Source organism: Marmota flaviventris, chromosome X (assembly GCF_047511675.1).
Source record: "Marmota flaviventris isolate mMarFla1 chromosome X, mMarFla1.hap1, whole genome shotgun sequence".
NCBI classification, from domain to species: domain Eukaryota; kingdom Metazoa; phylum Chordata; class Mammalia; order Rodentia; family Sciuridae; genus Marmota; species Marmota flaviventris.
In genome coordinates, this window is record NC_092518.1 from 131,981,812 (window position 1) to 132,009,781 (window position 27,970).

The 27,970-nt window shown below is 35.6% G+C and overlaps 1 protein-coding gene across 1 annotated transcript in view; it reads right to left on the reverse strand.

Moving 5' to 3' along the window:
* Positions 1 to 566: 566 nt before the first annotated feature.
* Positions 567 to 27,970, reverse strand: part of Gabra3 (gamma-aminobutyric acid type A receptor subunit alpha3) — a 125,627-nt gene continuing 98,223 nt past the window's right edge. Inside the window, exons 7-9 of the mRNA XM_027954490.2 lie at positions 19,777 to 19,929; positions 14,845 to 15,056; positions 567 to 902 (exon numbers count right to left, since the gene is read on the reverse strand). Coding sequence (XP_027810291.1) covers positions 567 to 902; positions 14,845 to 15,056; positions 19,777 to 19,929 — 701 coding nt within the window. The remainder of the gene's footprint in view (positions 903 to 14,844; positions 15,057 to 19,776; positions 19,930 to 27,970) is intronic.

Below are 27,970 nucleotides of genomic sequence, written 5' to 3' on the forward strand. Positions count from 1 at the left end.
CATACATGGTTGATAGTTTTGAGCCTTGATTGTCCTCACTAACTTCCAAGCCAAGAAAGGGATTGGGGATGATGAACACAGGTTAGTTCTTATGCAGTAGGCAGAAGAGGTGGCAGACAGGACTATATGTGATAGCCCCGCCTGGCTCCCAAGTGAGTAAGAGTTGTCTGGTCCAAACCAGTCAACAAATCTTCTCAGTCTATACCTCTCAAATAGCAAAGGCTACCACTTTAGGGAGCAGAGTCCCCAGTTCTTTCTGCAGTGGGCAGAGTGCAATAAAATACATGCAGTGCCCTCAGCTGGGGGAGACTGGTAGACTAAGATGAGCAGCTGGACAAATGGCAGTGTTTGGCTCGGATGGGGGAATACTAAGCAATGTCAGAGGGACGAGTAATTTTTCTGTCGTTGGACTTTCATTGAGATTCATAAATATGAATTGAGAGTCAGAGCTTGGAAGGGGGTGAAAAAGAAAAATCCTGAAACACACAGAGGGGAGCCCCGGGGTTTAGATGCCTGGATGCTTCATGGGGTATGCAGTGCTCTGGTTGCCGGGCCACCACCACTATCTACTGTTTGCGGATCATGCCCTTGATCGCTGACTCCCGGTTCACATATGTGGCCCAATAGACCAGATTGAATATGGCAAAGAGCACAGGGAAGATGATGCGGGAAATTTTGTCAACCTTGCTGACACTGTTGTAGGTCTTCGTCTCAGCGGGGCTGTCCTGCACATATGTAGCCTTGGGTGAAGCAATAATTGTCGGAGTTGAGGAGGCACTGGGAGTGGCGCCCTTGGAGATGGTGGAGAACTCAGTGTCCTTGGCCAGGTTGATGGGATAGGTGGTCCCCACAATGTTGAAGGTGGTGCTTGTTTTCTTTGTTGGTGCTGCTGGTGTTTTCTTCTAGAGGTTGGGAAGGGGAGAAGAGGGGAGGAGGGAAGAATAAAACAGAAGCTAATTAATTCATTATACACAGTACCTTCAGTGGCTACAGGAAGGAGTAGCTATGAGGGAAATTAAGAAACAGGGGCCATGAAGCCAATACATAGCCAGGTTTTTGTCTAGGGTGAATTGAAGATGAGTTTGAAAACAGAAAACTAGCATCATCCTGGCTCACTAGCTATGTGGCTTTGTCTGAGTCACTTCTCCTCTCGTAGCTCCAGTTTCTTCATCTGTAAAATGAGGATCAAAATAATTGGCAGGTTGTTGAGAGGATCAGATGATAGAATGGTGGTAGCAACCACAGGTTAACTACAGACTGTTAGTCATAAGTGGGGCCTTATATATTATATAGTTTGATAGATGAGAAAACTTAGCCTCATACTAGCAACCTGGACTCTTGATTTTTATCCATGGCTGCATAATGCTGGTTTCTATAGACAAGAGACATTTTGGGTTACCCAAGAAATAACTCCAAAAGAACATAATTTCTAAGTGGTATATCTTCCTTGAGGAAGAGAGCTCGGTGAGTCCGAAAAGTCATTTTGTCTTAAAGGCACAATAAATACTATGGTATGTATACATGCATCATATGACAAACATCCCAGCCTTCATGCACTGTAATGTATTCAACAAGGTTGGGAACACACCAAGGTTTTCCACTCTTGCCAGACTTCAGGCAGGAGACACAGCCTCCCCAAAGGGCTTTGAAAATGACCTTTCTGAGACAGCAAAGGCAGAGACAGCTGAGGGCTTGCTATGGCATTGCCCTTTGGGCTTATGTTTCAGAGTAAAAACACCCAAAGTGGCAGAGGGAAGCAAGCAAACACACATGCCCATTTGTCCTCACATTATATGCACTCATGTACACATGGAGCCTTACTAGAATTCCTCTGTTGCTGAAGAAAAAAGAGGAGACAATATTTAGGCTTGAATCAGAACAGAGAAGCTTAGGGGCAGGGAAAGCAAGGGAGCAGGGCAGCCCTCATCTCTAGCCAAAGGCAGGGGCCTGGCTCATGGGCTATAGGCTACATGCTGCCTCATTCCTCACACTGACCTATTCTTTCCTCCATCCCTCTTTGGCTTAGAAATGCTCCAATTTCAGCCACCTCACATTTCCTTTCTTGATGTTAATTTGCTTCTCAGAATTCAGGCTTTGTTTCTTTACTCCTCCATTTCCTACTTGTTTACATCCTAGCTGTCTCTATTCCTACCCTCTCTTATTGCCCCTTTCTCCTAATCTCTTTAATTTCTTTTCTTCTTTGCTTTAGAGTTCCCATGATTTTATCTTTTCTCCTTTCAACCTCACTGCCATTTACCTTCCTGATCCTAGTAATAACTTTTGCTCAATATTTACTAAATGTCTACTGGGTCAAGAAGGGTTAAGTGGAAAGGTTAAAAGGTAAGAGAGCTTTAGTCCCTATTTTCTAAGAGTGCACAGACCAGTGTGGGAGAGAGCCTTCTGAACACCGTCATAGAATGTAATCAGAGTTATAATAGATTTGAGAAAAGTGTTATGAGAATTCAATAAAAGGAGGGGGGGCAAAAACTAGGAGGTATAGGAAAAGGTGGCTCAGAGAAAGCAGTGGGTTTATGGTGTGGCTCACAGAAGATGAGCAGGAACTCATCAGATGATGATGTAGCAAAGGCCACTACATAGGCCAAGGGCAGTGTCTGAGGGATGTCAAGGAGTTTGTAGAGGCTGATTCACAGTGTGCATGGCGAAGAATTGCATAAACTAAGGGTGTGCAGACAGGAAGAGGTCAAATCCCAAAAGGTTCTATATGCCATGTTCTCCCACTCAGCCTGCCTATACTGATTTCAGTGTTTTCAATCAGGAAGGATAATCATCAAAGATGAGGGGGGTGTTGATTTAAGAAAATGAACAGTCTGACTAGCTGACTAGCAGAACATTTTAAAAGCAATGTTTTTTTTTTTTTTTCTTTTTCTCTTTGAGGATTGCATCACATTGCTATAAGGGGAGGGCGGGGACAGAACTCTAGAGCTTCTGAGAACCTTGTAAATGCTTTAAATACTACATAAGACTCATTTATAATTAGCAAAATCATTTTGTGAATAGAGTCCTGCTGTTAAATGCTTTTGCTATTAAATATAATAGTGCTTTACTTGTTTGCCTGCTTACTTATTAATTTGTTTAGTAATCCTTTTTTATAGGAATACCAAGAAAGAAAAACAAAGCCACTGCACTGATTTTGCTAGAAAGCTTTCATGTTATAAGCTGGTTATGACCAAGTCTCTGAAATAATAATTTGAACAACAAACACTTTCTTTAGCTCCATAGGTACTTTGTGTTCTATACATGAGGAGAAGAAGTAATCAATCCAATCACAAATATTTTTAAGAAAGTAAAATTATCTTTTAATTGCACTCAACATTTGCAACAAAAGATATTAATCAGTCAGTGTATTTTTTACTGGCATTGTCAAGGAAGAAAATTAAAGCAAACGTTTTAGTATTGAGGAGGAGTTGCTTATTTTCTTGCAATTGAATTATATTGGTTCCTTATATGTTTGGGATATTAATCTCTTATTACATTCATGGTTTGCAAATATTGTTTCCCATTCTGTAGGTTGTTTTTTCACTGTAGGTTGATTTTTTTCTTTGTAGTTACCATGAGACTTACATTACATTATAACATGCTACTTTAAACTGATAAAAAACTCTATACTGTGTGCTCCCACCTCCACTAATAGTTTGTTTTTGATTCCACAATTTGTATCTTTTTATATTGTTATCTTTTTTTGTTTTAGATTTTTTATTGATTGTTTTAATTATACATGACAGTAGAATCCATTTTGATATAGTTCTACAAAAGTTATATTTTAACAAATTCTCATAGCTATTATTTTTAATAGTTTCATCTTTTAACTTTCATACTAAATATGTAAGTGGTCTGCATATCACCATTACAATATTAGAATATTAGAATATTCTAAATTTAACTTGTAGCAGTGTATTTTATACTTTCATATGTTCTTGTGTTACTAATTAGCAATTTTTCCTTTCAGCTTGAAGAAATTCCTTTTTCATTTCTTATAAGATGATTCTGGTAGTGATGAACTCCCTCAGCTTTTTATTTGTCTGAGAAAGTCTTATTTCTGCATTTCTGAAGGACAGCTTTGCATGATACAGTATTCTTCATTGTCATTTTTTTTCCTTTGGCACTTGGAATTTAACATCACTCTCTCTTCTGGCCTATAAAATCTATACTGAGAAATCTAGTATGATATATTGGAACTCCTTTACATGTGAGTTTCTGTTTTTTTTCCCTCTTTCAAGATATTCTCTTTGATTTGCTATTGTTGACTATGATACATTTCAACTGAGTTTTGTTTGCAGTGAATCTGATTGGAGGCCTATGATCTTGTACCTGGATATTTATTGTTCTCCCCAGATTTGGAAAGTATTCTGCTATCATTTTTATTTAAATAAACTTTATACCCCATCGTTTTTCTTTTTCTTCTCAAACTCCTATGACTGTAGGATTTGCTCCTTTGATGCTGTCACATAAATCTTATAAGCTTTCTTTGTTGCTTTTTATAATTAATAATTTTTCTTCTCCAAATGTATATTTTCAAATAACCTATCTTCAGGTTCACAGATTATTTTTTCTGCTTGTTGAATTCTGTTGTTGATGTTCTCTATTTCATTCCATTTTCAATTTCAGAATTTGTTTCATTTTTTTAACAAAATACTTTCAATATCTGTTAATTTGATAGTTTTGATCATTGATCATTTTCCTGATAACACTGAATTGTTCCTCTGTATTTTCTTGAAGTACACTGAGCTTTCTTAAACCAATAATTTTGAATTGTTTTTCAGGCAATTCACATATCTCCACTTCTTTGAGAGATTTCTTTCTGTGTGTTTCTTTTATGCTTTATTGTACTATTGTAGTAGAATATATCTTCCAATATTCCCCTAAAGCAGGATACCTGGGAGATGACATTTCTGTGTTCTTGCAGGCCTGAAAATGACTACTTTATATTTTCACTTAAGTGATACTTTGGTTATCAGTTGTTCCTCAGGTTTATGAGATTTACTGCTTCAGTGTCTTCTAATATCTAATGTAGTTGAGAAATCTGTTTGTTATTTATTTGCAAATAAATTTTTCTTTGTAGATTATGTATAGATTATCATTTTTGTTCCTAGATTTCTGAAATTTCATGAAGATGTGCATTTATGTAGGCACATAAAAACACTTATGGAGTCTGGAGGCTTAGGACTTTCCATGTAAATATTTCTGTATTAGTTCTTTCTTAATTTCCTTCCTTCCTGTTCATTCATTCTGTGATTTCTGAATTATATGAACTTCTTGGATTCTCAAAGTCTTGTACCTTAACTTTTCATCCCTATGTCTTTTACTTTTATGTTAACTCTCCTGCCTCCAACTTAATGGGTGATTTTCTTTGTTTTATTTTTGTACCTCACTATTAAAATTTTTATTTTGGCAAGTATATTATTTTAATATCAAGAACTCCTCTTTATTCTTTGATTTTATTTTATATAGCATCTTGTTCTTTTTATGGAAAATATATACAAATTTATGGTGAAACCCAAGATATAAGTTGGATTTGTTTTTTCTTAATTTCTCTTTAATTCTTCTTTTATTTATTTATTTTTTTGGTGCTAGGAATGAAATCCATGGCCTTGTACATGCTAGGCAAGCGTTCTACCACTGAGCTATATCTTCAGCCCCTTCTCTTTAATTCTTTTTTTTTTTATTGAACAACTATTTTAATATATTTTTATAATAAAATACATAATGTACAATTTTCACATTCACATTATAGGACTATTTTCTATAATATGAATCTCTTATTCACACTAAAGGAAATTACATGTTCTTAAACAATATTAAAGTATTGAAGAGTCATAAAAATGAAGATAAAATTATTTAGTCCTTCTCCAGAACTGGCAATTTTTTTTAATTTTTTATTGTTGGTTGTTCAAAACATTACATAGTTCTTGATATATCATATTTCACACTTTGATTCAAGTGGGTTATGAACTCCCATTTTTACCCCATATACAGATTGCAGAATTACATCAGTTACACATCCATTGATTTACATATTGCCATACTAGTGTCTGTTGTGTTCTGCTGCCTTTCCTATCCTCTACTATCCCCCCTCCCCTCCCCTCCCCTCCCCTCTTCTCTCTCTGCCCCCTCTACTGTCATTCATTTGTCCCCCTTGTATTATTTTTCCCTTTCCCCTCACTTCCTCTTGTATGTACTTTTGTATAACCCTGAGGGTCTCCTTCCATTTCCATGCAATTTCCCTTCTCTCTCCCTTTCCCTCCCACCTCTCATCCCTGTTTAATGTTAATCTTCTTCTCATGCTCTTCGACCCTACTCTGTTCTTAGTTACTCTCCTTATATCAAAGAAGACATTTGGCATTTGTTTTTTAGGGATTGGCTAGCTTCACTTAGCATAATCTGCTCTAATGCCATCCATTTCCCTGCAAATTCTATGATTTTGTCATTTTTTAATGCAGAGTAATACTCCATTGTGTATAAATGCCACATTTTTTTTATCCATTCGTCTATTGAAGGGCATCTAGGTTGGTTCCACAGTCTTGCTATTGTGAATTGTGCTGCTATGAACATCGATGTAGCAGTGTCCCTGTAGCATGCTCTTTTTAGGTCTTTAGGGAATAGACCGAGAAGGGGAATAGCTGGGTCAAATGGTGGCTCCATTCCCAGCTTTCCAAGAAATCTCCATACTGCTTTCCAAATTGGCTGCACCAATTTGCAGTCCCACCAGCAATGTACAAGTGTACCCTTTTCCCCACATCCTTGCCAGCACTTGTTGTTGTTTGACTTCATAATGGCTGCCGATCTTACTGGAGTGAGATGGTATCTTAGGGTGGTTTTGATTTGCATTTCTCTGACTGCTAGAGATGGTGAGCATTTTTTCATGTACTTGTTGATTGATTGTATGTCCTCCTCTGAGAAGTGTCTGTTCAGGTCCTTGGCCCATTTGTTGATTGGGTTGTTTGTTATTTTATTGTCTAATTTTTTGTGTTCTTTGTATACTCTGGATATTAGGGCTCTATCTGAAGTGTGAGGAGTAAAGATTTGTTCCCAGGATGTAGGCTCCCTATTTATCTCTCTTATTGTTTCTTTTGCTGAGAAAAAACTTTTTAGTTTGAGTAAGTCCCATTTGTTGATTCTAGTTATTAACTTTTGTGCTATGGGTGTCCTATTGAGGAATTTGGAGCCGGACCCCACAGTATGTAGATCGTAGCCAACATTTTCTTCTATCAGACGGCGTGTCTCTGATTTGATATCAAGCTCCTTGATCCATTTTGAGTTAACTTTTGTGCATGGCGAGAGAAAGGGATTCAGTTTCATTTTGTTGCATATGGATTTCCAGTTTTCCCAGCACCATTTGTTGAAGATGCTATCCTTCCTCCATTGCATGCTTTTAGCCCCTTTATCAAATATAAGATAGTTGTAGTTTTGTGGATTGGTTTCTGTGTCCTCTATTCTGTACCATTGGTCCACCCGCCTGTTTTGGTACCAGTACCATGCTGTTTTTGTTACTATTGCTCTGTAGTATAGTTTGAAGTCTGGTATCGCTATACCGCCTGATTCACACTTCCTGCTTAGCATTGTTTTTGCTATTCTGGGTCTTTTATTTTTCCATATGAATTTCATGATTGCTTTCTCTATTTCTACAAGAAATGCCGTTGGGATTTTGATTGGCATTGCATTAAACCTATAGAGAACTTTTGGTAATATCGCCATTTTGATGATGTTAGTTCTGCCTATCCATGAACAGGGTATATTTTTCCATCTTCTAAGATCTTCTTCTATTTCTCTCTTTAGGGTTCTGTAGTTTTCATTGTATAAGTCTTTCACCTCTTTTGTTAGGTTGATTCCCAAGTATTTTATTTTTTGTGAAGATATTGTGAATGGAGTGGTTGTCCTCATTTCCATTTCAGAGGATTTGTCGCTGATATACAGGAATGCCTTTGATTTATGCGTGTTGATTTTATATCCTGCCACTTTGCTGAATTCATTTATTAGCTCTAATAGTTTCTTTGTAGACCCTTTTGGGTGTGCTAGGTATAGAATCGTGTCTTCTGCAAATAGTGATAATTTAAGTTCTTCTTTTCCTATTTTTATGCCTTTAATTTCTTTCGTCTAATTGCTCTGGCCAGTGTTTCAAGAACTATGTTGAACAGAAGTGGTGAGAGAGGGCATCCCTGTCTTGTTCCAGATTTTAGAGGGAATGCCTTCAATTTTTCTCCATTCAGAATGATGCTAGCCTGAGGCTTAGCATAGATTGCTTTTACAATATTGAGGTATGTTCCTGTTATCCCTAGTTTTTCTAGAGTTTTGAACATAAAGGGATGCTGTACTTTGTCGAATGCTTTTTCCGCATCTATCGAGATGATCATATGGTTCTTATTTTTAAGTCTATTGATGTGCTGAATAACATTTATTGATTTCCGTATATTGAACCAGCCTTGCATCCCAGGGATGAATCCTACTTGATCATGGTGCACAATTTTTTTGATATGTTTTTGTATCCGATTCGCCAGAATTTTATTGAGGATTTTTGCATCTAGGTTCATTAGAGATATTGGTCTGTAGTTTTCTTTCTTTGAAGTGTCTTTGTCTGGTTTAGGTATCAGGGTGATGTTGGCCTCGTAGAATGAATTTGGAAGTTCTCCCTCTTTTTCTATTTCCTGAAGTAGCTTGAAAAGTATTGGTATTAGTTCCTCTTTAAAGGTTTTGTAAAACTCTGCTGTATACCCATCTGGTCCTGGGCTTTTCTTAGTTGGTAGGCTTTTGATGGTTTCTTCTATTTCCTCAATCCTTCTCTTTAATTCTTGATATTATCTCTGTTGTCTCTCTCCAAGACACGATGTGGTTGTCTTTTATTCTTTAAATCTCTGGTTCCTGTCTTACAATGCAATTTGGCTTGGTGGTCCAAAGTGGGTCACAGGGTGTGTGTGCGCCCTGGAACGGTACTCCTCATCTTCAGCTCCCCTCCCTGCCACTTTCTCTCCCTCCCTCCCTCTATTTACTGGCTACCATGAGGTTAAGTCCTTTCAGCTGCCATGCCCTCCCGCTATGATGCTCTGCCTCAGTACAGACACATAGCAATGGCGCCAGCCATCCATGAGTTGAAACCTCAGAAACCATGAGCCAAAATAAATCTTCTCCAGTAAGTTGTTTTACTCAGATTTTGTCACAGTGATGAAAAGCTGACTAACAATGAAGGGAAATCTTGCTTTTCATTCTGTAGAGCATGTATCTGGATGAATAATTTCAAATGTTGGACAGGCTCTGGAGTTTTAAAAATCTGTATACATGCTTTTAACCAATCCACCTAGTTGCACCTCTGTTCTCTCTATTGTGCCTAATGAATCTGAACATTGAGTTTCTCCTGGGTTCTGCCTTACTCCAGCTTGATAAATAATTTATTATTCCTTCCATTCATATTAATTTTCTAAAGATGTATTCAAATGTTTTGTTTGACTGACAAACATTTTCCAGCTTTCCTGGTATTTGTGGCTTAATACCTATTTTATTAATTTACTGTCATTTTAGAGGTAATGTCAGAATAAGCAGTTATAAAACACATATACTTGATCCTCAGAAGCCCACAGTTCATTCATCTTTCAGAGTATACTTATACTGCAGTCATTTGTCTTCATTTAAAAATGAGGTTTTATTTCCATCTGTTCCATTTTTCTTCTATAATCTTTCCTCCTACGTTTTATCTAATCCCTGACCATAATACAGATCAGAAATAAATTTTTAAATAAGTTATAATATTTTAAAACTTTCATGCTCACTCATTCTAGCTTTATAAAGCAAATAAGTTTTAATAAGTTCCTCCAAAGGCAGAAAAAGGCTAAACTATGATTAAATTCTAGTATGCTGACTTCAAAGTACTTTATGCCTATTTCTATGAGTCTCACTATTCCTACACATCATGGAAGTATAAAGTATAGGATCTTCACATTATAGATACATTTTATGCATTCCATATTTATTTTTAAAATGTTACAATCTGCTTCTTATAGAGAATGTAAATATTTTGATCATGGGGAAGGCTAAGAAGGAAGACTAAGATTATCATCTTTTCAAAAAAGTTTTAGACCATTGTTTTTGTTCCTTTTTTAAAAAAAATTAATTTTCAACACTGTTTGGGTGGAGAAATGGTCATTATTTTTGACATCTACCTCAACAATTTCTCAGTCTACTCTACTTCTCTATCTTCAAACCACTTTAGTACCTCTTCCTGGCCACAAAAACAACAACAAAAACAAAAACAAAGAAACAAAAAAAAAATCAACCTCATTTTTTCACAAGATATCCATGGTAGCCTTTCAGATATCTATAATTAGAAATAACCACCTTCTTGAAGCGTTTTCCCCTCCTCCAGTATATCAATCAAATTGAAAGAGTAAACTTCACATGGGTCAACCTATACAGAATAAAATGAGCTTATCATCTCACTTGTTATACATTTTAACTCAGAACTAAATCAAATTGCAATTCTTAAACGTTGTGCCACATGGTAAGTTTACATTTGAATTTCTCCCATCTTCCAACATTACATTTCTTTTTCTTTTACATTTATTTTATTTATTTATTTTATGTGGTGCTGAAGATTGAACCCAGAGCCTCACACTTGCTTGGCAAGTGCTCTGCCACTGAGCTACAACCTAGCCCCCCAACATTACATTTCTAATGTGCAATTGTTTTTAAGATTTTACATCCCAGAATTTTTGATTTAAAAAATGTTGCCTTTTAGCTTTAGATTGTCCTTTCAAACTTCAGAAATTCTTTTTGATTTTTAATTCAAAAATACTCCTCTCCCAAGTAATTAACATTCACTAACACTCCCTTATAAATGTGAATCTTATTCCTTATGTGTCTTCATCTGAGTCATTGATGACAACATTTGAAGGGTTAAAAAAAAGCATGAATTATTCTCAGGGATCTCAATTCAAGTTAATGTCAATCCATCAGTGAATTCTATTTGAATTCAATTGGTCAACCAATTACATCAGCCTAATGATACCTATTTTTAACTACTTTCTATTCACCATGGGGGCATAATGCAAAGTTACTCAAATCACTTGATAAAATCTATGACATTTCCTGATCTACCAGCTCATTAAACCTTTTATAAAGGTCATAAGGTTAGTTTGTCATAATTTTCTCTTAGTAAACTCAGGTTATATATTCCTTATTCTGTTAATTGCTCTTAAAATGTCTGTTTAATAATATATTCCAGAAATATTTAAGTTTACTATGTTAAAGTTAGTATATCTTTGATTCCTTTTCCTCTCTAAATCCAAATAAAAACAACAAGGCAAATAAAGGAAACTAAAACTTTATCTTGCTTTTTTTTTTCTTTTTTGAAGTGCTGAGGACCAAGCCCAGGACTTTGCACATGCTAGGCAAGCAATCTACCTCAGCTATATTCTCAGTCCTAAAACTTCATCTTTTGATGAAACTTAAGTTCTTTTATAAGCTTGATCTCAAAAAGTGGCTAGTATGGCTTCAGAGAGGAAAAAAATGATCTTTGTTTTAAAATAAAATCAGTGTCATGCTGGTAGTTAAAATATCCTATAATTCTTTTTGACCACCATAAAGGTCAGAGAAGGTAGGAAGTGGACAGTTAAAAGATACAAAACCAAATTTATACTGTTGGGCACGTGCATATACACATACATAGAAGTGTACCATATATAGAGTGCTTTCCTGTGAGTAAAGGAAACTTCTTGCAAGGTAGAAGCAGAATCACTATTCGGAGTAAAACTCGTAAGAGCTTATATAGACAACAAATGCTACTCAAATACGAACTTGATACTACTCATTCTAGACTACTCACTATTGTCCTTCTCACTCTCAGTCATGCCCTACCTAAATTGATGCTTCCACCTATAGCAGGGCTAGTAAAGACCACCTCTAATGAAACTAAGTGATAACTGAAGAAAAATTACCATGTTGAAAATGGTAAGGGACATGAAAGATAGGCTTATGAAAATGAAATGGAAAATAAAGAACTAAAATTATTAGAAAAGAAATGATAGATATGAAAGATCAACAAAGTTCTATGATATGCATAATTTGACTTTCTAGGAAGAGAACATAACAAGTATTTTTTTGGTACTAGAAATTGAACCCAGGGGCACTTAATCACTGAGCCACATCCCCAGCCCTTTCTTTTATTTAGAGTCAGGGTCTCACAGAGTTTCTTAGAGCCTCACTAAGTTGCTGAGGTTGGCTTTAAACTAGAGATCCTCCTGCCTCAGCCTCCCAAGCCACTGGAATTACAGTCATGCACCACTGCTCCTCGCTAGTATATATTTTTAAGGAAGATTTCCTGAAAAATAAGGTAATGAATCTATAGATTTAAAGGCCAATGTTGTATCCTGGGAAAATTTTATACAGATTAGGATATATCCTTGTTAAGTAACTGGACTTCACAAATAAGAGATACATTTATATGGGCTTTTAAGTAAAGTCTCCTATACTGTGAGAAATTGTCAAGGTGTCTCTAGATTTCTGGAAAAAAAAAAAACCATCAAAAGCCAGAATTGATTATAGCAACCAAAGTCTGTAGTCATCAGAGAAAGAGAACGCATCCCATCCACTGCACAACAGCCTGCTTATAATTCAAGTATAAACACAATGGACAGATATTTTATGCATTTAAGAAAGTAAAAAATATGGTTCCCATGGGACCTTCTTAAGGAAACTTCTAGAAGATAACCTTGAGGTAACCAACCAATGAATGGAAAAATTGGGGAAAAAAAAGAAAAAGAAAAGAACCCATTAAGATGTAGAACTATGATGAGACAACTATAGAAATTGTGGCCTTATAATAGTAATATAACAAGTTTGGGAGATGAAAGGAATTGGTAGAGCAAGATGGAAAGAGTTAGGATTAGTATCCTGGTTTCCTTATAGAGTAATAATAGTTGGGTGGGGAGCAACTGATGATTTTCACCCCTGATAAATCAAGACATAGAGAGACAAACATTTAAGCAAACAGAAGTAATAATTTGACTAAGTATATTAATAAAACTAACCCCAAATTCTTATGATCAAACAGATATACTAAGAAAGTGTTAATAAGTTCTATTTAAATAAGTAGTTAGAGTCTATTTCAAAAATTTGCCAACTCACCATTTTGTACTCTTTAGAAAATGTCTTTTCCCCCAGTTTGAAAAATCTTCATTACCATTTCTATTCTCTGTGATTCTTTGAAAAGTACTAAAACAATTCTGGGTTCACATCTGCCAGTTCTTTCTATCATATTTGATAATATTCATCTAAATTTAGATTCCTTAACTCATTTAAGGGATCAAAGGAAGAAAAATCTTGATTCCACATTCATGATTAACTCCTACTAATCAGTTGGTTTATTTTTTCCTCCCTTCTTTACCATTTACCCACCAATCCAACCAATATTTTTTTAGAGTAGAAAAAGTTTATTTGGGGCTCATAGTATAATAGGAGTTCACTTGATGCCTTGACTATGGCTTTGAAACTTACATGTTTTTTTTTTTTCTTTTTCCCAAACTTCTCCTCCCTGATCTTCTTTTCCCTGATCTTCTCTCTGATCTCTCCTCCCTAATCTCATTTTCTCTGAATCACCTCTATAAAACCTCCCTGTTCCTGCTGAAGGGCAGAAACACAGCCTTTGAGACAGGAGTCTGCTGTGTTTCTCCTTTGCTAGCAACCCAACAATAAACTGTCTATTTCATTTTTCTCAGAACTGTGTCCTCGTTATTGGATTGGCATCTGGGACAAGGGCCAAGCTTTGGGCAACAATAGTTTCAGTGGTCTCTGTCCATAGACGGCCAACTCCATTAGCTGTAGGCCAGAGATGAGACAGAAGGGTGTGGAGAGGAAAATGGCTCAGGACATCACTCCAGGAAGCAGAGAGAGACTCCACTCCTAACCAACATTTATTCAGCATTTATAATGTGTCTGCTGTGCAAGGATACAGATAAGTCCCTGACCTCAAGTTGTTCACAGTCTAACAAGGAGCCAAACAAATACTTTTAATATAAATAAATTATTTTAATATCAGAAGTACCCTCCCACATAAAAGTTAAACATCTCTGAATTATTCTAGAAAGGCTCTATGGAGAAAGTATCATTTCAAGTGTCTCTCACCAAGCATGGGGGGCAGAAATAGCATTTCAGTGGAGAATAAAAAATAAGCAAATATGCTGGGCACAGTAGCACATTTTTTCAGGAGGCTGAGGCAGGAGGATCACGAGTTCAAAGCCAGCCTCAGCAACTTAGCAAGGCCATAAGCAACTCAGTGAGACCCTGTCTCTGAACAAAATGTTAAAAGGGGCTGGCACTGTGGCTTAGTGGTTCAATTCTTAGTGGTTAGACCCTGGGTTCAATCCACAGTGCCCCCCAAAACAACAATAACAACAATCAAACAAACAAAAATAAGCAAAGACAGAAGGAATGATGATCCATTTGGTTTGACTGTAAGGTAAGTGTACCGGAAAGTGATGTGCAGAGGTGGCTCTAGAGATTTTTCATTGGATTTAACATAGAGTGCAAGCCTCCAGGGGACTTTGTAAAAACAATGGGTTTCCCTTGAATCTAGCAGGATCACACTTACATTTGATCATGACAATGTAAACCCTCCATGGCATACCCTCTATGGACTGAGAACACCTGCTCTCTTTTAATTGCCCCCCCCACCACGACAAAACTCCAGCTTGCCAAGAAGCACTCCAGTTGAGAATTGGATTGATGACCCCAGTGAATAGCACACAGCCCTGCCCAGTTCCTGCAGGCTATAGGCTGCTCACTCCTGGTCTCAATACAGTTCTCTCAGGGAGTGCTTCCTAGCTCTCCTTTGTTGTATCTCACCTTCATTTCCAGGGCTTCTGGTACCTTCTTGCCTTCCCAAGCCCAACTCCGCTTGGTAAAGTAGTTGACAGTGGCAAATTCAATCAGTGCAGAAAATACAAAGGCATAACAGACGGCTATGAACCAGTCCATGGCCGTCGCATATGCCACTTTAGGTAAGGAGTTTCTGGCACTGATACTCAAGGTGGTCATGGTGAGAACAGTGGTGACACCTGGAGAGAGATAATATGAGAGCAAGTTGCAACTGGAATGCGTTGAGAGTCTACTTGCTGAGCTTACCAGATTCCTACTTGAAATGGTCCATTTAAAGTAAAATACACAGATATCAAAGCCGAATGGATGGGTCCACCTTGTAGTCACTCTATCTCAATTGATCACATGTAAGTATTTGTAAGAGTGTATGCTTTCATTTTTCTTGATAAATATCCAGGGATGGAATTGCAAGATCATATGGTGACCATATGTTTAACTTCATATGACACAAACTGTTTTTTAAGTAGTTGTAACATTTAAAATTCCCAGAAGATATAAGAGAGTTTCAGTCAGCATGCATCTTTGATTTATGAAAATTAAATATTAATTGGTACACTTATCCCTGATAGTGAAAGCCCATGGAGCATTTTATCTTCATGTATCACTAACTTAACTTATATATATTATAGTGTAGTATTTTATTCTAAACATGTTATTGAGCCAATAAATCACTTGTAATTATTTTATACATTCAATTCACATTACCATTACTCATATTTTGTTTTATTTTCATTCTTGTTTTTAAATACACCTTCAACCTTCTTTCAAGGATGGTTCTCCTTTTGTTTGATGAATAACCTTTAGTGTTTCCTTGAGTGAGGGTCAGATGGTAATGATGGATGCTTAGCATTTTATTTTATTTTATTTTTTGTCTAAAATGTCCTGTTTTTGTTTCTGTTGATGTCAGTTGTCAGTATGTTTGTTATCACTTTAAAGACAATGTGTTTTCTTCTAGGTTATTTTTAAGACCATTTTGTTCTCTTTGCTTTTTGTTTCCAGAGGTTTCACTATGATGTGTCCTTATTTTCATGTCTTAATTTATCCTACTTGATTTTATAGATTTTTAAAATGTTTATTAGTTCTTTATACATAATAATTGGCTTCATTTTGACATAATTATACAATTTGTTGTAACTTAGTCCCCAGTACTTCCCCTTTTCCTTGCCTCCTCCCTCCTCTTGTTCCCTTCCCTTTACTGATCTATCTGCTATTTACTTACAGGTTTTCTTTTTTAAAGTAGTACTTTGTGAATATGCATGATGTTGAGATTCACTATGGTATATTCATATAGGTACATAAGAAAGCTGGTCAGATTCATTACACTTTTCCTCCCTTATCCTGCCCCTGCTTTATATCTTTCTTCAGGTTGTACAGTGGTCAGCCAACACCTCTTAAATTTTTCATCAGTACCATTCTCTCACTTCTCTTCTTCCAGGATTCTAATTAGGCCATCTCAAAAACATTGTATGTCTTTTCTCTCCTATGTATTTTACATTTGTGTCCTTTTAAGTTATCTTCTTCTGCCCTATGTTCCAGTTCATGGATTATCCTTCCACTATGTATAAACCATTGAGATTTAATCTGTGTTTTTCAGTTCTACAATTTCCAATATTCTCTCTGTGTGCATGTGATATATTCTCTCTCTCTCTCTCTCTCTCTCTCTCTCTTTCTCTCCTTGTCCCTCTTTCCAACTGTCTATCATTCTCTCATTTAATTTCCATGCATCTGCCAGATTTCTCACATTTCTTTAATCTACTTAAATATAGACATCATGGCTTTTTGAAAGTCTATGTCTAATAATGCAAATGTATATGTAGGAGAATACCAAGATTATAGGGTAAACACATTTTAAACTTTCAAATTTTTTTTCACTTTACATTCCCACCAGTAGTGTCTTACAGTTCCAATTGTTCATGAAGCTCTCTAGTATCTGACAATATCAATCTTTTTAAATATGACCATGCATGTGTTTAAACTGATATCTCTGTGAATTTTTACTTTATGTTTCCCTGATAAAAATGATAAGGATCTTTTCATACACTTATGGGCATGCATGTGTGTGTGTGTGTATAAAAAGATCCTTATCATTTTATGTATGTAAAATTTATATACATGCCCATAAGTGTATGAAATATATATATATATATATATATATATATATATATATATATATATATATATATATTTATGTATCTATCTATCTATTCATTTAGTAAAATGGTTGTTCATGTCTTTTGCCTGTTTTGAAAATTGGATTCTTTGCCTTTTAATCATGGAGTTGCAGGAACTTTTGATATTTTAGGAATATACGTACTTTATAAGTCTTATGCATATGCGCAATGTTTTATTCAAGTCTATGCTTGCCATTTCATCTTCTTAATGTTACCCTTTGATGAACAGAAATTGTTAAATTTGATGAAGTTGAATGTATTAGTTCCTTTTCTTTGGTGTCATTAATTTTTTTGCAATAAGGAATTTCTGCCTACCAAATGATGCAAAGATATTACTTTAGATTTTCTTCTAAGAACATCATAATTTTAGCTTTTATTTTCAAGTCTATGACCAACTTTAATTTAATTCTCTACAATGCCATCTTTGTGATAAATCAGGTTTCCAGACACATGGGCATGGATCTATTTTTCAGCTCTCTATAGTATTTCATTTATTTATTTTCTTTTCTTTATGCCAATAACAAAGTCTTAATTACTATAGTTTTTAATCATTTTTGACACTTTTGTGGGGAAAGTCTCTCTGCTTTGTTCTTCTTTAGAAGAATACTGGCTATTTTTTGGCTCTGCATTCTTACATAAAAACTCTGCAATCACTTTTTAAATTAACATTTCAACTTGGAGGCTTTCACATCAATGCAGTTACTGTAAATATGAATTCTAAATTAGTATGAGGCTAAGTTTAAATTAAAAAAATAAATTCTCAAGGAATTCCATATTTCACACAGAGCCCAGGCAAAAATAAAAATGCTTTCTTGTTGTCTCCTGCACTGATAAGATGGTTTTTCTAGTGCTTTCTTACACTGAGGGTATGACCCTTCAATGGTATTGAATTTATGGCCAGTGTCTTTGCATTAATGTCCTATATTTTTATGTAACAAATTGCCGGAAATTTAGTGACAAAACAACACAAATTTATTCATACACTAGATGTCTGAAATAAATTTCATTGGGTTCAGGTCAAGGTGTCAGCAGAAATGCACTGCCTCTGAATTCTCTAAAAGAATAATCTGTTGACTTTTCCGTCTTCCAGAACTACACAATTTGGATTCCTTTTCTCGTGGACTCCTTCCTCCTTCTTCATAGCCAACAGAAGAACATATTCCAATCTGTCCTATTTCTATCATCTCACTGCTTTTTTTCTCTGTAGTCAAATATCCTTCTCACTCTTGGAACACTTGTGATTGCAGTTAGGGCCCATGTAGAAGGTACAGGATAATCTTCCCAGCTTTTGAACTTAATCACCTCTTCAAAGTTACTTTTGCCATATAAGGTTATATTCACAAGTTCCAGGGACTTGACATGAATATCTTTGGGGGCCACTATTTAGTGTAACACAACCTTAGTTGTAACCCCAAACTTTACTTAGGCTCCATGCCTTCCTTGAATAACCTTAAAACTAAAACTTTTTTTTTAACCCAAATGGGTAATCCTTTCACTCATCTTTGTACTACAGAGTATCAGTTCATGTGATGGACACTGCACTTTTTAATTCCCTCTTCCATGGGGCCTTTAAGTATTTCCTTTAATGTTTTTGACATTAGATGTTAACTTAAAAGAATGCTTTCTTATTTAGTGTTTTTAGGAATTTGTAGAGCAGGATTTTTCAGGATCTCTACATTTTATATTTCCAAAAATGGGCACCTTTAACCCACTCCCACATAGCTTCTGCTAACTCCATTTCACTAGAACTGTTCTTTCCAATATCACTAACATGAAGTATACCACAATACCCAACCGAGAGTTTGAATATGCATCCTCCATAAACTTGCAGATGATATTTTCCTGCTTCCTAAATTCTTTCCTCTGTTGACTTCCATGATGTCATACCCTTCGAATTTTTTTTCTTTTTTTCTGTAAGATAACTCTTTCTCTTTCTCCACTGTTGTTTCTTCTTAGACCTGACCTGAAGTGCTACTAATTTCTGAAACATCGTTTACTATTTATTTAATGACATGGTAGAGCTTCAGGATATTGGTAGTAATGATTTCTGTGTGAGGCCATGGAGGTAGTTTAGTAGCTCAAAAGAATTAATTAATATTTGTCTTAAAAATCTTTCAGCAGGAGGAACAGGCAGAGAATATTTTGTATGCTTTAAGTCTCTGGGGAAAAAGTGCTAATGATATGTAAATCTCTTCCTAGACATCAGAAAACTCATACTGAGTAGATTTTCTGATTATAGGTATTTTTAAAGAACTCTTCAAATTGTTTGCAGCATTTACTGAATATTAGCTAATTCATATTTTCAAAAAAGCTAAAGTAAAAGCAGCATAGTCAGATGCTCACACCAAAAAAAAAAAAAAAGGTTCTCTAAAAAGCCCCAAATTACTTCTATGCTGTCAGCTTGATTTCCTACCCTTTACTTTCTTCAGTCTACACTGAATACCTCCCTTTTCCACTGAAGGTTCAGTTCCTTTCCTTACTCCTCGGGCAATCCTGACTGAGGAGGGCAGAATTTCAGTAATCTTACTTCAACACTCCTCTTATTCCACTTCCTTTTTAAAAATTCAGTTGCCTGAAATCCTAGAACCTGATGATTTAGTTACTATTGTGGGGCTTGCTCCTTAGTTACCTCTAGGAATGGTTCTTCAACCTTTCTCATCTCTTCTCTGACTACCCAGAGTTGTCTTTTCAAATGTATCTTCCTCATTTTCCAACAAGCAACACTTACCAAAGACTGTGCGGGCAGGGACAGACTCTCTGTTGAGCCAAAAAGACACTTGTGACAGAATCACAGTCATGATACATGGCAAGTAGGTCTGGATTACAAAGTAGCCAATTTTTCGCTTGAGATGAAAATGGGTTGTCATGACAACATATTCTCCTGGAGAGAGAGTAAAATTAGGCAGTATGTAGTCACATAAACATTGTTAAAGCAAGTTGGGCCCTAATTCAGTTCACAGAGCTCCTTATTATATTTAAGACAAGACATCCTAGCACCTCCCAAGCATGTAGTCAGAGCTCTTTAATAATCATGAAATAGTATGTTTTTGGTGTGCCAATATTGCTTACTCAGAGCAATTTTGGCACCAATACACTTAAATAAATGCATGCTCTCAAATAATATTAAGAAATAATGATCTCTTCTACAGTGCTTGCTTTGTGACAGGCACTCACCTAGCATTTTAACTTTATTAACATATTTAATCTTTGCAAAAACCCTATGACAGGTGCTATTTTACTCTAATTTTATAGATCAAGACACTGAGGTAAAAAGAGACATATGTTCTAATTGATTTATTTGGTTGAAGCCAAAAGTTTACATAGCAGAGTGTGGGCTGATCAGCAGTGTTTCACACCCAAAGTTTACATCAAAATGTACTCCACCATCATGTATAACTAAAAAGAACCGATAAAAAGATTTCTACTTATTTATATTTATTTCCATGTACTTAATTTTTCTAAACCATGTTAAAATGTTTTATAAATTGCATTTCTCATTCACTGCAGATAAATAGAAATAAACTTACTTTGCTCTGTGGGAAAAAAAGAGTGAGTACTTATTGAATTTTTATTATGTGCCAAACAACAGCCTTCTAAGGCATGTGCTAATTATTACATGATCAAATGCAATAGTTAGTTCTCACTTTTCTGGATTTGTCAGTAGTGTTTTACTTGTTATGGATTGAGTTGTGTCTTTCCAAAAGATATACCTTATTTGAAATTAAGACTTTTGCAGATATAATTTGTTAAAACAAGGCCATACCAGAGTAAGAAGAGGGAGATACATAGAAAGACACAGGGAGAGATTGGGGGTGGTTCATCCACAAGCCAAGAAGAGCTAAAGATTGCTGCTGTCCATCAGTAGAAGGTAGGCAGAGGTATGGGACAGATTATCACTGAGTCTCCAGAAAGAAACTCAGACGCTATCCCTTTTCTAGTAGAGACACTCTAATTGTTTACCATCTCCCAAAGAACAAAAGACAAATTCCCCCAATTAGCCCAGAAAGACCCATGAAATCTGACCACACTAATACCTCTCTTATCAGAGTTTCATAATTTTCTCTTCTATTACTCCAGCCACATTTCATTGTGGCATTATTCACAACTCAGGCAATTTCCCACTTTCTTACCCTACCCACTCCATTTTACCTACATCTAGGAAGCACCATCTGGTCATCCAGACCTCAGTATATAATCCATCTTGTGTGTGTATTCTCATCCTAGCTTGTTTACATGGACATGAAAAATACACATAGGCTTATTTTTTAATTTAGCAATAATCTCATACAAAACTATGTCATGTTTTCCTCATTATAATTTTGGAGCTACCCTTTTCTTTCTCTCTGCTTCTTTTTCAACCTCTTTGTCCTGTGTGTGTCCATCTACTCTTCTCTTTCTGTCTCCCTTTTCCTTTTCCTTCCCTCTCTTTTTCCACTGAAAATGAATTGAAAAATTATTTTTCTTAAAAGTTGGACTTATTAATGCTATTTATGATAATGTGAAATATTTATTTTAAAAAATATTTATTTATTTTTTAGTTGTAGATGGACACAATACCTTTATTTTATCTTTATGTGATGCTGAGGATTAAACCCAGGGCCTTGCACATGCTAGGTGAATGCTCTACCATTAAGCCACAACCCCAGCCCTAATGTGAAATATTTAAGACATAAATGTAAAATGTATTATTCATAAATTACATTCTATGGATCTGAAAGACAAAGCAAATGAACTTCTCAAAGGCTTATCAAATTTTAACAATTTGTTTTGAGTGTTCTGATATATTTTTCTGCAGTACTATCCTTTTGTATATTTTCTTTCCCTCTGTAATGCTGTCTCCTTAGAGAGATAGAGAACTGAAATCTTTTACCAGGTTGGGGAGATTCTCCATCTCTTCCCTTTTAATGCACACTATCTGGGTCCAGAAACAGTAAATAGGACAGTGAAAAGCCACTTTTGCATATTCACAGGTATTCATACACAAGATAGTTTTATATGGATGAAAATTACAAGAGAACTTTTAGAAAATTTAGCAAATTAATCCATTGTATCAGTTAACTGAATCAGTTTTTAAAAATACAGCTCTGATATTTTGTTTCTCTCCACATTTTTTTCTCTGCCAAAGTGAGAACTGAAGTATTAATCAGATTGGAAGATTTTTTTCTCACTTCACTCATCCTGTTTTTGCCCTTGTGCCCCAGCTTATTAAGCTTATTAAATGCCATCTGTGTTGTGTGTGAAATATTCAAGGGTACCATATAAAACATAATGCATATGTATTCACAAATTAGTCATTATTTATGGATCAGAAATGCAGAATAGTTGAGTAAATTAATGATTTACATAACTGAATACATCTTTCTGAAGTGGACTGTCATATTCCCTCTTTCCTTTTCTCTATTGCCGCCTCTCTCTGTATTTGTTATTATGAAGGATGACCCTTTAAGTGGTTTGGGGAATTTCTTCCCTGCCTTTGTACTCCAGCCTATTAAGCTCCATCTGTGTTAAATGTGAAATATTTTAACATACAGTGTGAAACATATTCTCAATTTGACTAATTTTTAAGGTTGCAAAATACACAAGAGGATTAACTCATTATACAACTTCAGTGAATATATTTTTTTAAATCTGTTTTTAGTATTTCTTCATCTTTCTATCTCTGTTCCTTGGTCTTTATCTTGCCTTGTGTTCTTTTTATTTCCATTTCTCTGATCTGTCTTTGTGTATTTTTCAGTCTCTCCCATGCTACATATCTGGAGATGACATACACCAAGATGATAACAATCAAACTATTACTCTAACAAATGATCAAATTTCTAGAAAAGATGGAAAAATAACATCATGTATCCAAACTATCCTTCTATAAAATTAATACAATAATTTGCTAAATGAGGGAAAATAGAATTAATGCTGAAAATAGAGAATATTGTCCACAACTAATGGCAGATTTTGAAGAATTTCATATGCTTATTTCACACATATTTGAGTCTGGAACAAAAAGTCTTCTTACAGCTACTTCATACTGAGCATTTAGAGAGAAAGCCAGTCATACCAAACAGAATATCGATATACTGTAGGACTTTTCTTTGGCAGAGCCTCCCATTCATATGCTAGACCTTACATGGAGAAACATTTGGGATTCAGAAGGGAATGTTCATAATTTGTAGTGACAATGAAAATATTATTAATATATGGAAAAGTAATAATACTGATATGGTTCCTATAGTAAAACAAAGACTTCCACCCACATTTGTTCCTAAACTACCCATCTTATTCTTTTTCCTCTATGTTATTACAGTTAATATTTCCTTGTTCATATTCCTAGAAATATTTTATATATATATATATATATAGTTTGTACATGTGTATAGACATATGCACACACTAATTTAAAAGCATTTATCTATATTAATTAAAATAATGCAATACAGAGACAGAATAGACAGCAATGAAAAAAAGATTAAATATGAACTGGGAGTGTAACTAAGCAGTAGAGTGCTTGCATAGTATACTACAATCTGGAATTATTTCTCAGAGAAGGAGGAGAAGGAAGAGGAAGAGGAGGAAGAGGAAGAGGAAGAGGAAGAGGAGGAGGAGGAGGAGGAGGAGGAGGAGGGATAGAAAAATAAGTCCAGACATGGACCTATATGTACATACATGTATTTGTGCATACATGTGCATGTATGTAGATTTAATACATGATAAATCCATTGTCATTTTTGGTGTAGGGATTGAACCTAGGAGTACTCTACCACTGAGCTATATCCCCAGATCTTTTACTTTGAGACAGGGTCTCACTAAATTGTTCAGGGCTTCACTAAGTTGCTGAAGCTCGCCTCAAACTCAGGATCCTCCTGCCTTAGCCTCCTGAGCTGCGGGATTACAGGGATGCACCACTGCACCCAGCTTTAAATCCAGCATCCGAAATCACTGAGGAAAAATGAGATTATTTACTAGAGGGTAATTTACCTTGGTGTAAACCAAAAGGAATTCCAAATGTTTTTGCTCTGTAAATTTTTTAAAAATGGAAACAAAGTACTAAAAATATAGGTTAAAAAAACTAGAGTTTTCTGTTCATAATACCATACTGAGCACACAAATTTATGTTTACTCCTCTTCTTCTTAAGATTCCATTAACCAACAGCAAAGACAGCAAAACAGTACAATCCCATGAGAAAGATAACAACAAGAAATGAAAGAGCTTAACAAAACTTTGAATGCAGAAAGTACCCACGGAGGAAACCAGCAGACAAGCAGTCCTGGGCGTGGATGGGAAACAGATGGGGCGCTGCCAACTGGAGAGGCTGGCTGGCAGTACCCAGAGAGGATGCAGGCCTCAAGACTGTAGGAACAACTAGGAGAGTGTCTCAAAAACAGGTGAAAAACAGGGTCATTATCTGAAGGTCTATACATAGAAGAGTTAATGTGCCCTACCTCCACATTCACAATGAATATATAAAATATTTATTCTCCTAGCCAAAAGAAACTATAGAGAAATAGGAAAATTAAAGTGGATGATAGGCTCCAAAGAAAGAAATGCAATTCCCCCAAAAGATAATGTTTATAGTCATACTGATACAAAGTCCCCTTGCTGGTTTTCAAATTTTAAAATTAATCTATAGAGTAAGTGTAAAATGATTAATTATGGGTATAGAACTGTATTAGTTTCTCATTGGTATTTCAACAACTTTATGTTCTTATATCTCTGAAGATCAGAAGTCTAAAATGGGATTCTGTGAAAATCAAAGTTTTTAATTAAAATTTTTAAATGACACATACTATATATAAATTGTATATATTAATGCTGTTTTTATACACTGTTGGTGGAGCTGCATTCTTTTCTGGTGGTTTTAGGGAAGAGGCTACCCTTTCCTTGCTTGTGGCCTCATTTTTCATCTTTAAAGCCTACAGCAAAGTATCTTCTAAGTCATTTGCTCTCTGACTCTGGTCTTTCTGTCTCCTCTTGATAAGGACCTTTTGTGATTGTATTGGACCTACCTAGATAATCTGGGATACTCTTTATTTCAAAAGCAGTTGATAAGAAATTTTAATTCCATCTGCAACCTTAATCTCCCTTGCCTTATAAATTTATATGTTCACAGGTTCTGGAATGAGGATGTGTACATTTTTGGAGGGTCATTATTCTGCCTACCACAGAACTAAATGTATACTTTAATGTGTTTTGACAGTGAAAGCAAAATTTAGTTGGTAGGTGTAGGAAACAAGAAAGAGATGAGGATACAACAGAAACTTTGATAGAACAGGAACTATAGGTGACTATTATATCCAGCTACCAAGACTTAGAATAAAACTGGTGCAGGAGAGGAAAGGTAAGGAGTAATTGAAGTGAGTTATGAACTCACATACTTCAGAGTAGGGAATCTATGTTTAATGTCTAAAGGGATAAAGTTAAGGAATAGCACACTATTTATAACTATGAAAGGAGTCACTAAAAGTAAAGCATAAGTTGTTAAAACATTTAATTAGAGCTATGATATCATCATCTTTCAACATGGAATAATAATACTGCCACCTCAAAGTGTTGTTAAAGGTATAAATGAGTGAAAATACTGTCCTCAGGGCAGTGCTTGGAACATATCATATGCTCAAAATTTTATCATTATCAATTTCACCACTATGTTCATGGGTTTAAAAAAATCTGAAATCAAGGTGTCAGCAGTGACAGGATCCATCTAAAACCCATAGGGGAATCCTTACTTGGTTCTTGCTAGTTTTGTTGTTTGCTAGCAATGTTTAGCATTTCTCAACTTGGAAAAACATCCACCCTATTACTGCCTTTGTGTTTACATAGTGTTTTGTGTCCAGATTTCCCATTTTCATAAGGACTCCAGTCATATTGGATTAGAAAACCACCTTATTGCAGAATGATCTCATCCTAACCAGTTACATCTGCAATGACGCTGTTTCCAAATAAGGTCACATTTTGAGGTATTGGGGTTAAAACTTCAACATATATTTTGGAGGGACATAATTCAATCTATAATATCCATGTTGCCAAGGTAAGGGGAAAGCAGCATGCTCATACACTGATAATGGGAGTATGAATTGTTTAACCTTTCAGAGTCGGAGTCTGTCAATATGTATTAAATTTTAAAAAACGTGTCTACTTTCTGAAATAGCAATCTCAATTTTCTGTCTGTATGCTAGGAAGAGAATTACACAGGAGCAAAATGATATATGGAAAAAGAGGGTCTTTGAGTATTATTCAGAGCATGAAAACACAGAGCATAATAGTAGATAATTGGTTAGATTATGATCTGTATACATAAGGCCACTAACAGTGAAGATGTTATTTTGCTAATTTTCAAACTGAAACACTATACTTCCCATTGACAACAACACATATCACATCATTATCAAGAATTCTCTGGCCTTGTAAGAGAGAATTTTATTTTTTATTTGAAATAACCAAAACTGGTAATAAAGAACACGTGTTCATTCTAATTGTCAATATACTGTTACTAAATTTTGTGTATATTTGGGCCATTATATCTACTAACATGAAAACATGTTTAAAATATAAAACTAATTTAAAAGCAGCATATAAAACAGTATCAAGGGTATGGATCCACTTATATAAAGCATATTTGTGAAAAATACAAAGAGAATCTTCTTAAATATCAAAATGTATAATAACCAGTTGATGTACAAAAATCTTCTAAGAAGACTTTTTCCTAGAAAGTGGAATTAAAGAGTGCAGTTATACCTCTATATCCCTGACTGCTCAAGTCCCTCATATAAAATTGCATATTATTTGCATAGAACCTGTGCATGTCTTCCCCTGTGCTTTACCTCATTTCTAGCTTCCTTATATCTGATATAATGTAAATGCTATATTCATAATTCTTATCCTGTATTGTTTAGCAAATAATGACAAGTAAAATGTCTGTACATGTTCAGGGCAGATATGATTTTTTTCAAATATTTTTTATCTGTACTTGATTTAATATAGCAGATATAAACCCCAGAGACATGGAGGTTTGACTGTATTTTAGTTTCCAATATTGGCTCCTCTGTGTAGTTTTAATTTTAATTTTCCTATCATGAATGTGTACTGTCCATGTGATAAAAGTGGAACAGTGGTTTTAATAAATGAAATGGCATCTGAGGCTGTGTGGATAGCAAACAACTGATCTTAAAAGTTGATGCCAGTTGGAAGTGCAGAGGAGGGACTGGGAAGTGAGGAGAGTGGACTGATGGATGAAGTACTTACCTGGGGGTGGAAATATCAGCAGCCCTGGGCAGGCCCTCACCAAAGGCCTTGCTGGCTGTGCTGCACCCAGCTGTTTTGTGCTGTGCTGTGCCACATTACAACATGGTTTCTCTTACCTCTAGCCTTTGTGGGAAAGAATAGCCTTTCCCACACCTATTTGTAGATTTCTAAATCCATTTTGTCTCTCAAATACATTTGAAATGGCACCTTTTTTAGGTACCCTGCCCTGGCCCTGGGGTTGAGGGAAAATGGAAAGCAGAGAACATGACATGCTATGACATCATGAGATCACAGCTTATGGTCAGATAATGAAACAAAAGTACAAAATACACTACTTTATTTATAACTGGGGATTCACAGAGACAAGTGCTGCTTGAAAAATTAATGTTGAAAGCTCCCATCTTTTCACAGCAAAAATATTATGTGATAATTGGGCTTCAGAATATATTCCATTTTGCCAAACACTTTAACATTAATTGGGATTTCATGGTATTTCCTTCCTTGGGTCACTAGAACAGGCCAGTTTACAAATGGGAAAATCTTAAGGCTACAGAACAAATCTCCAGTTCCATTTGTTAAAATGCAAAAACTAGCTATTAAAAAGATCTGGTAGGGGCTGGGGATGTGGCTCAAGCGGTAGCGTGCTTGCCTGGCATGCGTGCGGCCCGGGTTCGATCCTCAGCACCAC